General features: G+C 45.0%; 1 protein-coding gene and 1 long non-coding RNA gene across 11 annotated transcripts in view; one reads left to right on the forward strand and one right to left on the reverse strand.

Moving 5' to 3' along the window:
- LOC147456889 (uncharacterized) overlaps positions 1-4,650 on the forward strand; it is a 55,464-nt gene extending 50,814 nt beyond the window's left edge. For 7 of the 8 annotated variants that reach the window (XR_015188051.1, XR_015188053.1, XR_015188046.1 and 4 more), the window contains 2 exons: positions 1,986-2,224; positions 2,412-2,548. This is a non-coding gene — a long non-coding RNA (uncharacterized LOC147456889). Of the gene's footprint in view, positions 1-1,985; positions 2,225-2,411; positions 2,549-3,495 lie in introns of those variants that run through there. The other variant, XR_015188050.1, reaches the window with a different exon arrangement.
- Positions 1-8,093, reverse strand: part of LOC147456890 (potassium channel KAT3-like) — a 52,569-nt gene extending 44,476 nt beyond the window's left edge. For 2 of the 3 annotated variants that reach the window (XM_086511989.1, XM_086511988.1), the window contains exons 1-4: positions 7,302-7,710; positions 6,884-7,099; positions 2,428-2,586; positions 2,156-2,213 (exon numbers count right to left, since the gene is read on the reverse strand). In XM_086511989.1, coding sequence (XP_086368115.1) covers positions 2,156-2,213; positions 2,428-2,586; positions 6,884-7,099; positions 7,302-7,489 — 621 coding nt within the window. In that variant the 5' untranslated portion in view covers positions 7,490-7,710. Of the gene's footprint in view, positions 1-2,155; positions 2,214-2,427; positions 2,587-6,883; positions 7,100-7,301; positions 7,711-7,735 lie in introns of those variants that run through there. The other variant, XM_086511990.1, reaches the window with a different exon arrangement.
- Between the last annotated feature and the right edge of the window lie 5,698 nt (positions 8,094-13,791).

Below are 13,791 nucleotides of genomic sequence, written 5' to 3' on the forward strand. Positions count from 1 at the left end.
TTTAGTGAGCATTTGGACGCAAAGTCTCGGAGAAGGACCCTCGGGAGTTGTACCTTGGCGAAGTAATAATAAAGAAATACGGAAAGGGGCACCATTCTTTGGGGCCAGTGCGTTTGGGGATGGAACTCCGCCGTTCTGTGTGGACTCTCCTCTTCTCTCTCTATCTCTATTGAAGTTCTAAGGGACAGGGGAGGCCTGCGGGGCTACCAACATGTCACAGGGAAAGAACAGAAAGGTAAGCTAGGTCCACTGGATAATTTGGTTTCTGTCCTTTGGCTGTTTGCAGGTGTAATCCAGGGCGATTACAATTCTTTTAGGAGGGGAGAATGTCACGAGTTGGTGATGTGGCGTGCCCAACCGAGGAGCTGGCTGAGAGGACAATGATTGAACCCAAGAAAACTTAAAGTGAAGGCCATAGGGCCGGGGGGGGGGGGGGGGAGGGGTTTAGAGTTTTAAAAACTCAAACCCTGCCCAACTCATGAAGCCCGGCCGAGGGACCTAAAACCCAGTGCGGAAATTGCGGCAATATGCTGACGTGGCAGCTCAGCCCGCAAATCGCAGAATTATGCTGATGAGGCAGGTGCGGACAGCCTTCAGTTTTTAGCGCCAGCTTTGACCAGCTTTGGGTTCCGAATTTTTGGGAGCCAGTGCTTTTGGGAGATGCTTTTCGCCGTTCCATTCAACTCTTCTCTTCTCTCTCTATCTCTATTGGAGTTCAGTTCAATTATTTGCAGTTTCTGTTCGTGTGTTGTTATTGATTTATCGCTGCTCGTGTGCTCAAGCCTGTAACATGAAGTGTTGTAGGCGTAGATCTGCACCGTCCATGTTGAATCCAATTGATTGGTGTACATAGAAAAGAAGGGCAATGTTCAAGCCATTTGTCGAGAAGTAGCTGCTGAGATGATGCTCGGGAGTGAATAGCAGGGATGCCCCGCACATTCTCCTCTCACCTAGCGAGAGGAACAAAGTACTGAGACAAAACTTTTGGCAGCCCCTACCACCGAAGATGCATACTACAGACAACGCGTCATGGGCATCTCAGGGGACGGAAGACCCAGGTACATGGTGCAAGGGTGGCGATTGGTCAGCTTAGAGTATCATCACACTGCCTTCAAATGGAGGTTGGCAAAGCAGCTCAGATCCCCAGGACACACAGGATATGTAGACTATCCCGAGAGAAGGGTACAAAGAAGTCAGTCGTTAGATGCTTAAATCTCTGGGTGCGAAGAGATTGGTCATTACATGCACAAATCTCTATCTTCGTACCTCAAAGCTCAAAGAAAGAGGTAATTTGAGTTTAGGAGTTAGAGGCCACCTTGGATATCAATGAGGGATGGTCATAGGCTACTTCCAGTTGAGTTTGAAATCCAAGGATACAAGTTCTGTTGCGGCTTGTAGTTTCTGTAGTGTCATTCATCTCTTTATGGGGCACAACATTCTTAAGATGATAAGGAAAATGAGGGAGCAAATGAAAATGAGAAGATTGGTTACAAAGAGAAACATGATAATTTGTGAGTGTTTTATCCCCTCTTATAATTCGTGAGTTAGGTCTATTCTGAACTTATGAAGGTGTGTGTGTGGGTGTGTGTATACACACACACACACACACACACACACACACATACATATATATATATATATATATATATATAAACATACAGAATATTGGTATCATATGCTGCTTCAGGTTCCGGGTTTGGCAGCCATCTTTACAGAAAGTCTGTTCATATTTGGGATGACTATGTATGCCTTGAACGTTCATACTATGATGACTATTCTTGCACCATGTTTGAGTCATGAGTAGGAGAAATCACTGTTCATGTCCATGAAATATCTTTTCTATTGTTAAAGTACATGCTCCTTATCTGTTTTTATTCGTGCAATGTGTGCGTAACATATTTACTGCATGCAAAAAACTATAGTTGCAATTGGGTCACTCTTAAGTTGAAGTAGCTACTAACAAGTGCATCTCTTTGCAATTTTAGGATCGACCTTTCTTGCCTTATAAGCATGGAGTCCTATGTTAAGGTTGTTTCTGAAGCTACACATATTGGAAACTCATAGAAGAATTCATTGGCATTTGTTGCATCTGTCTAGAAAGTTAGAGAGGAAAGAGAGCACTTTCAGTTTTATATCATGGGCAATCCCAACTTACACAAAGTAGTTTCAAGCAACGAATCCAGAAATAGCTGAAGCGCACATCCTTTTCAAGCCTGCAACCAAGGTAATATTCTAAGATTTAAAAAAACAATCAGGTATGTCAATGTGTGTACTCATGTAAAAGAAAAGGCCTGTCAAGCAGAGCACAAAATGCAAAAGAATAGGTTTATTATTATCCTATTTCAGGTAAAATGCATGATACCAGAAATGATTTTCTGAAGACATGTATTGTGTGCTTGTGGCACTCCCAGGTTTTTGAACTCTCACCTTCCAAAGAAACTGCTAACACGTCGAAGTCTCCAGAATCGTAGCATATTTAGTACAGTATAAGTTAATCCTGTTCCGGGCTTTCCGTTCAGAAAAATATGAAATAATTCGAAGGGAGTTGTGGATGCAACATCCAATGCCAACCAGGTGGAGACATATCTGTTTAAATTTTCATAACACGAGAACGTAGGGTGATTCCAAGAAGACACATTTTTTCAAAAGAATCCTTCATTCAAAAGTCAGGGTCACCTTATAAGAAACATTCATGTACAAATGTCATGCTGAAGTGATTACAAGCCTAGATTTTACAACTTACTGGTGTTGTCAGTAAAAGGAAAACCAGAATATAAAATCTTTTATACAAGACATTTCGATACTATTTGCATTGTCTGCAGCAGTGGTTTTTTCGATCTGATGAATGTTAAAATTGTATTAGCAGTTGTCCAATTTTATAGGTGGTGCTCACAGTGAGACGTGGATAGTTGCAGACCTCTGGCTTAGCATAAGGGTTATTCTTTCCCCTTGACACTATCTGTCTGAGGTTTTGCTTTGGTTATAAATGAGAGTTCTGTAGAATTTGATTATGAAATATTGCTAGATGTGTTGGGCACAAATAATTTTTTTTGAGTGCATTTAGTAAATTCCCCCTGGTCTCTCATTGTCATTGTGTAGTTCAGCAGTGATCCTCTCCCCTCGACGCTCGATCTGTCTGAGGGTTTTCTTTGGCTATAATAAGGTGTCCGTGAAATTTGATAATGTCATCTGGCTACATTTGGGGGGGCACAAATAGTTACTTTTGAATGCATGTAGTAACATTCTTTTGGTTTTTCATTTTCATTTTGTTGTTCAACAGTTTTACTTTGACTAAGAGTGCCCACAGGTTCTTGCAAGACCTAGACACAGTGTTATTGTCTAGAATAGAGAGAGACTCTCTTGATTTTTTTTGTTTTGTTTGATTCCTAGGCTTCGGGTGCACTTCACTTCTTTAATAAGTCACTTCTAGAGGAGGGTGTGGAGTGTGGAAGGAAAAGTCTGACGTGGTGTGTGTTCAATGTGGGTATCTTGCAGTGCAGTGTGCACAAAGTCTCCTTCTCAAAGAAGTACGCGACACAATGGCAATCCCAACCACACCTATAACCATGAGACAGAGAATAACAGTAAGACAACACACAATGGCACTCAAAGCTCAACTGAGCCCATGGTGACCTACGATGAATGATACCGCCATGGTATTCAAAGCAACTTTTCGTCAGGAAGTGACCTACGATGAATGATACCGCCATGGTGACTAATTTACCACCACCCATCTCTACCGCTTTGCATAGATAGTCCACTAGCCAGTGGAGCGGCCCATTCTCAAGAGGTACTTGATCAGTGGACCTGGTCTAGAATCAAAAGGTAAGACTGAGCCAAGGCCAACGGGTGGCTGGTCTAGACCCTTGAGGTAGTTCCTGTAGCCAGGCTACAAATTGCCCACTGCAAGGTCACTCACGTCCCTTCCAGTTTCAGTGTAGCATTCATTTTAGTAGTTTTGTCGTTCAACTTCTTTTTTTTGGGACTACAGAAGAAATATTATAGTTGTACATTAATTTTGTCTCATAGGCTAAGTTCAGCCTCTAGAGAACGTTAATAAGTTCAGCCTCTAGTCTTTCCCCCACTTTCACTCACTTTCACTACAAGATTTTGTTTAGGATGTTAGTCTTTCTTTCAGCACACAGACTTTGTATGAGATTCACCAGTTTGTAACTTGTTGGTCTCGTAGGTCATTTTGGCCTTTTCTAGATGTTAATTTATCATTTCATTTCATCTCTCTCTCTCTCTCTCTACGACGTTTAAAATTCTCTTCTTTTTCTTTTTCTTCTTCTCTTCTCTCTCATATCGAGCAACAAGAGTACATAAAGGGAAGTTAGAGAGCTCTGGGTGAAACACTAGCAGCTCAGACATGAGGAGATAGACGAGGCTCACTCCCCATATTGAGCAACAAGAGTACATCAAAGAGAAATTAGAGAGCTCTAGATGCAACACTAGAAGGTCAGACACGAGGAGATAGAGGAGGCCTTCTCAGACGCTGCTGCTATTCTCCATGGACTTGTCACTCCCGACCCACCCATACACGATATCCTTCACCCCTTATTTGGAACGGATGAGGCTAGCTATATATATGCATATCGTGATTGTACTCCCCGAGGATATAGCTTCTGCATCCCCTCATTTCGCACACATGTATGTACCAGCCCCCACCTCCCCCGTGATTATTTGACACCCCTTCTATCAACTCGGATCAATGTTCCTTATTAATTGGGAGCGATAGGATTGGTTTTGTGCCATCCAATGGCGAATTAATCCCCAAGTGATCATCATGTGATCACAATCAAAGTGAACCCCAAGGAAACTCGATGTGAACATCAAGTGATCCTCGTGTGATTCCCAATTAAGATGTGATTACCTTGTGAACCCACCTATTCCAAAGTGATCAATGTGTGACCCCAACCATTCCAAAGTGAAGTCCAAGTGAACACCATAAGATCCCCACTCGTCACTTTTGCCATATTTTGTTACATTCTCAGCCCCACTTCAAGTGGCGCTTGATAGCTTAATGGGAGAGACGACGTATCCGGTGTGGGAGGTGGTGGGTTCAAGTCACGGGGGCAAACCTGATCAGAATCTTTTTATTCTTGGGAATAAACGGGCGGTCCACATCATCCAAAGATCATGGACCGTCGAGCCCACCTGACAAGGGGGTGTCAAATAGGCACGAGGCCCCACCTCCCCAGTCAACTCACTTTATTTTGTAGCTCTTTCTTAAGTTTTTTTTCAGTATTTTTGTCCTCACGGATAGTGCATCTACCTATCTCATTGGCTGACTTCAGCCTCTAGAAGACTTTAATAAAGCACTCTCTCTTGCTCAGTTGATGGAGCAGGTACCCCCCCCCCCCCCCCCCCCCCTTTCCCCTTTCACTAACTGACACCTCCTTTTGGGAGGTGGGATCAATGGCTCATTATCCCCAGTTGATCGTGACCGTTGGATTGCCTAGGGAGTGTATAAGGATTCCCGCGTTTTCGGATCCGGGATTTGAACCCGTTTCTTCTCTCCCCCTTGGAATCAACGCTAACCGCTAAGTTGTCACACGTTCATTGAATGGTGCGTATGTCTTAAGTTTATACATCACATCGTCGCAAATGAGTTTACACCTAGTTCACATTGAGTTCACACCAAATTTGGTGTGGTGTGCATACCCTCCCAAGTTCATGCCAAGCTCACACGCTAAGTTGTCACACGTTCATTGAATGGTGCGTATGTCTTAAGTTTATACATCACATCGTCGCAAATGAGTTTACACCTAGTTCACATTGAGTTCACACCAAATTTGGTGTGGTGTGCATACCCTCCCAAGTTCATGCCAAGCTCACACTTAGTTCACCTCAAGTTCACACCAAGTTTGGTGTGGTGCACATACGTCCCGAGTTCACTCTTAGTTCACACTTAGTTCGAAAATTGATCGGACAGCCCGGATTGCACCCGCCTCGCGACGCCTAATGTGGGCCATTGATCCCACCTCCTTTAGGGTGTGTCAATTAGTGACGAGGCTTCATATGTATTTTTGGCTATTTTTATAAGTTCTCTTTTTGCTGATTTTAGGGTTTTGTTTGTGTTTATTGGCTTTTAGTCTCTCTCTCTCTCTCTCTCTCTCTCTCTCTCTCTCTCTCTCGTGTGTGTGTGTGCGCCGGGAAAGGAGAATGTCTTCCCTAATCAAAATTTGCGCTCATGAACCATCGGATTTTGACATTGGAGATAGAAATGCAAGCTTGGAGAAAGATGGAAGAAGAACAGAGAAAATTTCTCTTCTAGAAGGCACTATTGCTACCCTTATGACAAAAGAAGAGAGGGAGATACTCACCGGCAAGGAAGCCATCAAAGGAGAAAGAACAAAGGAGAAGGACGCGGTCTATGCATGTACGCATATCCGGTATTAAAGATCGTGATAATGTGGATGAGGAACTTAAAGAGCTTATGCCAATGATGGGGTGACAACACCCACACATACGAAAGCATGGAGGGTGGGGAAAAAGAAGGCAGATATAAGCACATCCTTGATCTAAGAAAGGGCAATAACCCCCCCCCCCCCCCCCCCCCCGCCATATAGTGATGAGGCCCCCCCCCCCCCCCCCCCCCCCCCCCCCCCCCCCCCCCCCCGGCCCCCAAAAAAAAAAAAAAAAAAAAAGCAGATTGTGATCATTGAGAACCCCTTTAGATCTTGTGTTCTTATGGATTGTAGGTGCTGAGAATTGTATGCAGATATATGTTTGAGGCTGCCCCCTGTTATAGATATGGAATGAACAAATTACTTTGCCACCATTCTTAGAGATGAATATCGCATAATTTCTTCATTCTTAGCACAATGTCATCCATAAGCACAGAACTTAAAATTAATGTATGGAAAGCATTTGCAAATACCGTAAAGCAATGTGAGATTTTCGATCAACCAGCAAGTATGTTGTTGGGTCCAAGTAGGCCACAAAGAAAGTTGTGATTATGTCTATAGCAAAAAAAGTGTCAACTGCATAATCCACACGGACGAAATGGTGGGACAAATCCCTCTCAAATGCCAATTCAAAAGGCGACACCCAAGCTGAATATACTACCAGAACTACGAGGAAATTCTGCCACCACCTGTTACAAAGAGAGTGCAGAAAAAATGAAGGGCTGCATACTTGTCCATATGTGAATTTCTGTTTATCTCATACATTCATAGATAGGCTAATGAAATGCAAGCCAGGATTTATGAATGTGACCTGAATGGTTGCTCAGTGATATAAAGGTAGTAGCAACAAGGAATGAAAGCAGGCATGATGTATTGAGTGAAAGAGGTTACCTGTACCGAGGGTCGTAAGGTGAGATGGTGTGCCTCTTGAGGTGGAGATGGCTAGTGCTTCTACCCAAAGCAGGCAAGAGGCCGCTAGAGAAACTATGGTAGCTCACATCCAGGGAGTGCTCAGCATCTTGACGTTGAAGATTGTTGCCGCACAATGTGGAGAGTACAGACTTTGCAACCATAGCCATGACCACAAAGAAGGGGGCAGCTTCAATCAGGCGACGAGCGACTACTGAAGTGCTTGTGGCTTCAATATACCTGTTTTTGCAAGGCTAGACCAGGGTTGGCATTGCTCAGGGACTCCGTGAGCCTCCTTAAGTATCATTTGCGATACCTTAAGCTTCTGCGAGAGTATATGAACTCTCCTTCATATACTCTCCTTGCAATAAGCTGTTTGTTTGTTTTTTGCTACTACAGTAGTAGGTAGAATATACCATCATCTGCGTCTGGAGGACTTGTTGTGTCTTGTCTGCACTTCTTGCTTTTAGAAAGGACATCAACGGATTTCAACACAGAGTGGTGAGACAATGTCAAAAGGGGCTTGCTCATCTTCGCAAGCAAAATGCGCAGGCAGGTGTGCGGTTTTGGTTCAAGGGTCATGGATGGAAGGCCTGCTGCTCTGAGGGGGCGTTGTAGGAAAGGGGAAAAAGGTTGAAGCCGACCTAGTTGTCACCACCATAGAGAGGCTATGTGCGCCCACAGTGGAGCTGAGAGTAGAGCTCAGCTGAGTGCAGTGAAGAGCTCATCAGCCATTGAGAGAGAGAGAGAGAGAGAGAGAGGGGGGGGGGGGGGGGGGGGGGAGGGAGAAGGCAATAAAAGTTGTATCATCAGTAGTGATGATTGAGTGCGCCAAGGTCGATTATTTTCTCTTCCTTTCGGACACACATTTCAAATCTTTCTAGAAGGTCTATATTTTGCCATTTAGCCCTTGTGCTTCAAATCAGTTCCAATTCCCCCTCTCCTCAGGCCATGCTACCCTCCTCTTCTCCTCACACATGGTACACTTTCCAGTCTGGCCCTGGGCTCTTAACCTTTCACGTGTTTCCTCCTCTTCACAAATTGCAAAGCTACCTTAGGTTTGCAACTCCCCCACAGTGAATACTAAGTCACATTTGCCCTCAAGGGTTCCCTCGAGGGTTCTAGAGGTTAGCCTATGCCCCAAGGTGGGTGCCACTGCGAATTTACTTTTTCGCCCGGAATCTACAACATAATATGGCGGAGGCCATGACCCTTTACATGTGTCACATTTTGTGGGATGAGGGCTATAAGCCAAAAGTGGGGGAGCGAAAGAGAGAGAGAGAGCTCAGAGGGGGAGCGAAGGATCAGATGGCACTCATGCCCCCAACAAATGATCTGCCTTTGTGTGAGAAATGAAATGAAATGTTATATTAACGTCTTCAAAAGGCCATAATGACCTATGAGACCCGAAAGTCACAAAGTGGTGGATCTAATACAAAGTCAGAGTAACAAAATAACAAAATAACCTAACAAGAGTACAAAACAAAGATATATACTATGGGGTCCTAAGTTGATCGATGTGAACCAAGCAAAAGACTAAGCAAAAAATGGGCGGCTTGTTGGGATAGCTGAATCACAAGAGATCTAGCATCGGTCATTGGCGAATCTCATCAATTTCCTCTTCCCACACACACTCTCTCTCTCTCTCTCTCTCTCTCTCACACACACACACACACACACACACACACACACATGTGGATTTGGGCTTCTCTTGGATTCAACTTATGAATGCTCTCGATAACACTCGCCAGTCTTAAGGGCCTAGACATACACAACTCCTTTGTGCAAATTTTCTAGAAGGAGCCTGTATAGAAATGGACATAATGCTGTATGTCTTTACACTTTCTAAGGTTCAGGATGGGAATATCTTTTCTCGCTTTCAACCAGCATTCTTGATTTTTTTAAAAGTGGCGGTAATTGCAAGGCAAGGTGCACTTGTTTTTCCAAACAAAGGGTAGAAGATACCATATGTTCACCACTCACGAGAATTTGCTTGGGGTAGTAATCACTTTTCACTTACTCTAATCTCACTACCGGATAAAAAAAAAGAGAGATTTGTAGGCGCTTAAAAAAAAAAACTTAAAAAGAGCTACCATTTTACTAGTAAAATGGAGCCTTTTCCTATACCAAAAAAAAAAAAAAAAACAGGAGCCAAAGATGCTGCCAATTTGTTGCATTTGGACTTGAAGGCACGTTTCAATTTGTTCTTTCAGTTACATTTGGACATGAAGGCACGTTTTTCTTGTAAGACGACAAACCATCACAAACCTCCTGTTGCCCTATCGAGCATTTAAATATTTTTATTACCTTTCAAGTTTTAGAGAAGAAGAGAGATTCGATAATTAAATCATTTCTTCCACCGATTTGGACCGACCTTTTCATTTGAAGCATCGAAGTCACTTTTGCTTCTGATTTGTCAAAAAGGTCCCTTCATGAAAAATTTCATGGCCTTACAACATTACTTGGTTTTCATTTTATTGTTTTAGAACGCCTACCTTGTTCCTTACATGGATTACAAGGAGCACACCATTTCATTGCACATAATGTAGCCATATTTTGTGTCTATAAGGTGGTACAGATTACAACTATGCTATTTATAATAGTTACTAGAAGCAAAAGTGCATCATGTTTTACTTTTTGTTTGGCATTCTATCTTGTGGGAACCCATCCCATTAGAAGTTCCGTTATATGGAAATCCCATCTTAGGCAATGCTCATGCGAGGCTTCGTTATCAATTATCTGGGGGATAACTGAGCCAACTCAGTTGTACTAAGCATACTTGTTTGGCATAGTTGCAAAAGGGAGCCGATCATGATAATGAGTGCGACAAAACTGTTTTGTTGCATGGCATCACCCAAACCAAGAGTCGATTGCGATGGATTTCTACCCGATGATAACGGTGCAAACTGCCAATTTCAACGGCGCCTCATTGATTGTGCAACCTATGGAGTATCATTGCCCGCCAATGATTCTCTCTCTCTCTCTCTCTCTCTCTCTCTCTCTCTCTCTCCTTACCCAGGCCTTGCCCCTCGCCCCTTGCCCAGGTTTCGCACCCCCCTTACCCACCCCTCGCCCCTTTGCCCCGCCCCCTCGCGCTCCTCCCTCGCGCTGCCCCCCTTGCCCCCCCCCCCCCCTCGCCCCGCCTGTCGCGCTGCCTTGCAAGATCAACCGCAACTTATTGGGCACAATAAAAATGCTTGACGAATGCGTGTTGGCCCAAGAAAGCAAGATAACTACACTGGGTGATCGTGTGACGGCCCAAGACGAAGAGATTGCATCACTTAAGAGGAAGCTCGCTGAGGCATGATCACGAAATACACTTGAAGAAGGAGAATTGCAACCTTTAGTAATAGAAGAGCTCAATACGATCGAAGAGCAAGTGCGAGCCATCAAAGAGGGGGAAGAGCGGCACTTGGGTGGACGTTATTACAAAGACTCAACAGAAGGTAGATGAGGCCGAGAAATGGATTGAGGTTGCCAAGATCGATGCGTCTTGATGTGAGTGCTTTTGAGGGAAGTTTTAGTGAGAGAGACATCGTCTGCTACTCTGAGACACATTAGGCCCCTCGGCAGTCTATGCCTCACATTAATGGGTACAGATGGGAGATCGCCTGTAGACAAGAGACACGATCAGAGCACAGAGGGCGGGGCTTAGGAGGAGTGGCCGTGTTATTCAGGGAGGAGTTGCAGCCATTGATACATATAGCTCGCAGGGATGAGAAGGCTAGGTACAAGTGAGTGAGATTGAGAGCAGAGACAAACATATATCTTTACATTGCTATTTGCTACTTTCCCCTTGAGTACGTCAATGTATGTACCACCCAGAGGACAATCCCCCTTTTCTATTTTGGATGATGACATCTGGGAGTTCTCTAGAGATGGTGACATCATCATTCTAGGGGACTTCAATGCTAGGACTGCCCATCATCAACCAGTTTTTTATGATACTTCTCAGAGGAGACGCTCAGAGAGCTGGATGTTGCAGAGACGACCCTCCCCAAACTATCACAATGGCCTACAGAGATTTCTCGATGCGGGGGTTTTACATGCTTTCCACATCGACATGGAGTCAGCACACTGGACTATGCCATGGCACAACCGAGTCTCATCTCTAGTATCTAGGATCTCACTGTTGGACCCAAACCTGTTGGTGTGGTAGTGGATCATGCTCTTGTGCCACTGACCATCTCCTTCCAGTTTAGTGTAGCACACAGGCCACAGGCAGCAGCCCCCGACTCGCTACACCTTCACGCGGGAGACGGAATGTGTATACATAGATGGGATCTACAGACGCCTGTGTACAGAAGAGCCAAAGCGACCTCTGGAGGAGCTTACTACTATACTGACACAGACATTACATGATGCAGGAGTAGAGGCATACCCACACACTCAGCCTAGAGACACCGTTCTGGGAGCATGCCCCAGAACAACTGGTATGATGGAGTGATTTTGGGGGACATCACTCACAGACAGTCACAGATTGACTTCCAACGCCTAGTGCGGCGAAAGAAGAGGGCATTTTTGGCTCGCCTAGAGTAGGACCTATACTAGCTATTCTTGAGTCAGGACTCACATGAGGCATGGCCACTCTTTCATGAGCACTCCCCCCCCCCTCCCCCTGCCATTACCTCTACAAAGGCCTGGGGCTAGTACGCATTACCTCTATACATAGTTCCTGGACAACCGCCCCTTCTCGACCCCCCCGATCCATGCCCCCACACATGTGCTTTTTTCACCGATGAGATGGTGAGGAAGGCCATTGACACGATGAGGACTGGGAGAGAATATGATCATGATCGCTTAGTGGCTGAGCACTTCATGCATGGGAGAGATCTACTAGCAAAGCTTCTAGCAGTTATGTTTAATTGTGCCATGTGTGAGGGCTTGCCTGATACTTGGATCCTATCTACTATTGTACCTATCTTCAACTCAGGAGACCCTATGGAGCCTGGGAATTATCGCACTATCATGATCGGACACACATTGGCACGGTTGTACACATCCATTCTTGAGCAACAATTGAGCAAATGGGCAAAGAGAGAGAGAGAGAGAGGATACGCGTAACCGGGGCAGGCAGGGTTCAAGAGAGTTTTTTCTATCCTTGACCATATCTTGACACTCAGAGCCATCATTGAGGAGGACAAATCACATGGGAGACGAATCTATTGTAGCTTTGTGGACTTTCGCGAAGCATTTGACACAGTACCCAGAGCTAGTTTGATGCGTAGATTACAGGAGATGGGAGTACCCACAAAGCTTATTTGGGGGTCCATGGCATTATACAGGTCAGTAGTGGGGCATGTACACACCTTTGAGGGACTATCTACAACGGTTTACTCCACTATTGGGGTGAAGCAGGGTTGCCGGCTCTCTCCTACTCTATTTGGTATGTATGTGGATGAGGTTTCTGACTGCATTGAGAGAGATGGTGATAGACGTGCACAACAGCTGGTAAGGACATGGATTCCACTAATGTTATATGCTGATGATGTTGTGTTGATCTCCAATCTCCGGAGGGGATGTATTCACTTGGATGCTTTGCATAGGTTCGCCTATGAAAGTGGTTTGTCTGTCAACCTTGGTAAAACCAAGGTCATGGTACTTAATACCACCCCACAATGGATCAGGAGGTCAGCACCCACATTCTCATACGGCCAGGAGACAGTGGAGTATACATATGCTTACACTTACCTTGGACTGGTTTTCAGTGGACCGATATTTTCATTGAGGAGAGCAGCTGAGACTAGACTGATCAGAGCCCATGCAGCATTGGGTAGATTGGAGAGGATGTGTTCACATGTTCAGTTTCAGGAGCCTTGGACGAAGCTCTGGCTCTTTGACACTTTGGTGGCTTCTGCATTGCTCTATGGAGTTGAGATTTGGGGACCTTCATTGGACCATCACAGGAGGACATGTTGCATTGATGGATAAGGGGACATGGAGAAGCCACTAGTCTCTATGATCTCGCGGCTCATTAATGCCAAGGCTTTAGTACCACGTGCCATTACCCGGGCAGAGCTAGCTTCCCTCCCACTAGTGGTGGAGGCGCTCACCAAATTTTTCTCCTTCATACACCGCATGTCGAAACTTCCCAAAGACATATATGTCCGCCTTGCACTTGAGTCCTCTCGACAGTTAGCCAGGCAGGGAGATACAACATGCTGATATGGGGAGGTGACATCATGGTTTCAGGCGCATGGGTTCTAGACAGATTGCCCCCCTTCCAGTACTCACTGGATGCACCCTCTCTGGCTCTTACACAGTTCGAGATCACCAGGATCATCCGCCAGGACCTGACTCATCTAGACACCAGGAGGACATGGATACAACCAGCACAAAATTTGGAAATGAAGATGGCTTTCTACAAAGAGCATCTTCTCCAGCTTACGGGGGACGGTTTTGTGATGAGGCCCAGATAGATGGACACCCACTTGTCTCATGGGATACGATGTGCTATTGGCCAGATACGCAC

Source organism: Adiantum capillus-veneris, chromosome 5 (assembly GCF_014529385.1).
Source record: "Adiantum capillus-veneris isolate H3 chromosome 5, ASM1452938v2, whole genome shotgun sequence".
In the NCBI taxonomy this organism is placed as follows: domain Eukaryota; kingdom Viridiplantae; phylum Streptophyta; class Polypodiopsida; order Polypodiales; family Pteridaceae; genus Adiantum; species Adiantum capillus-veneris.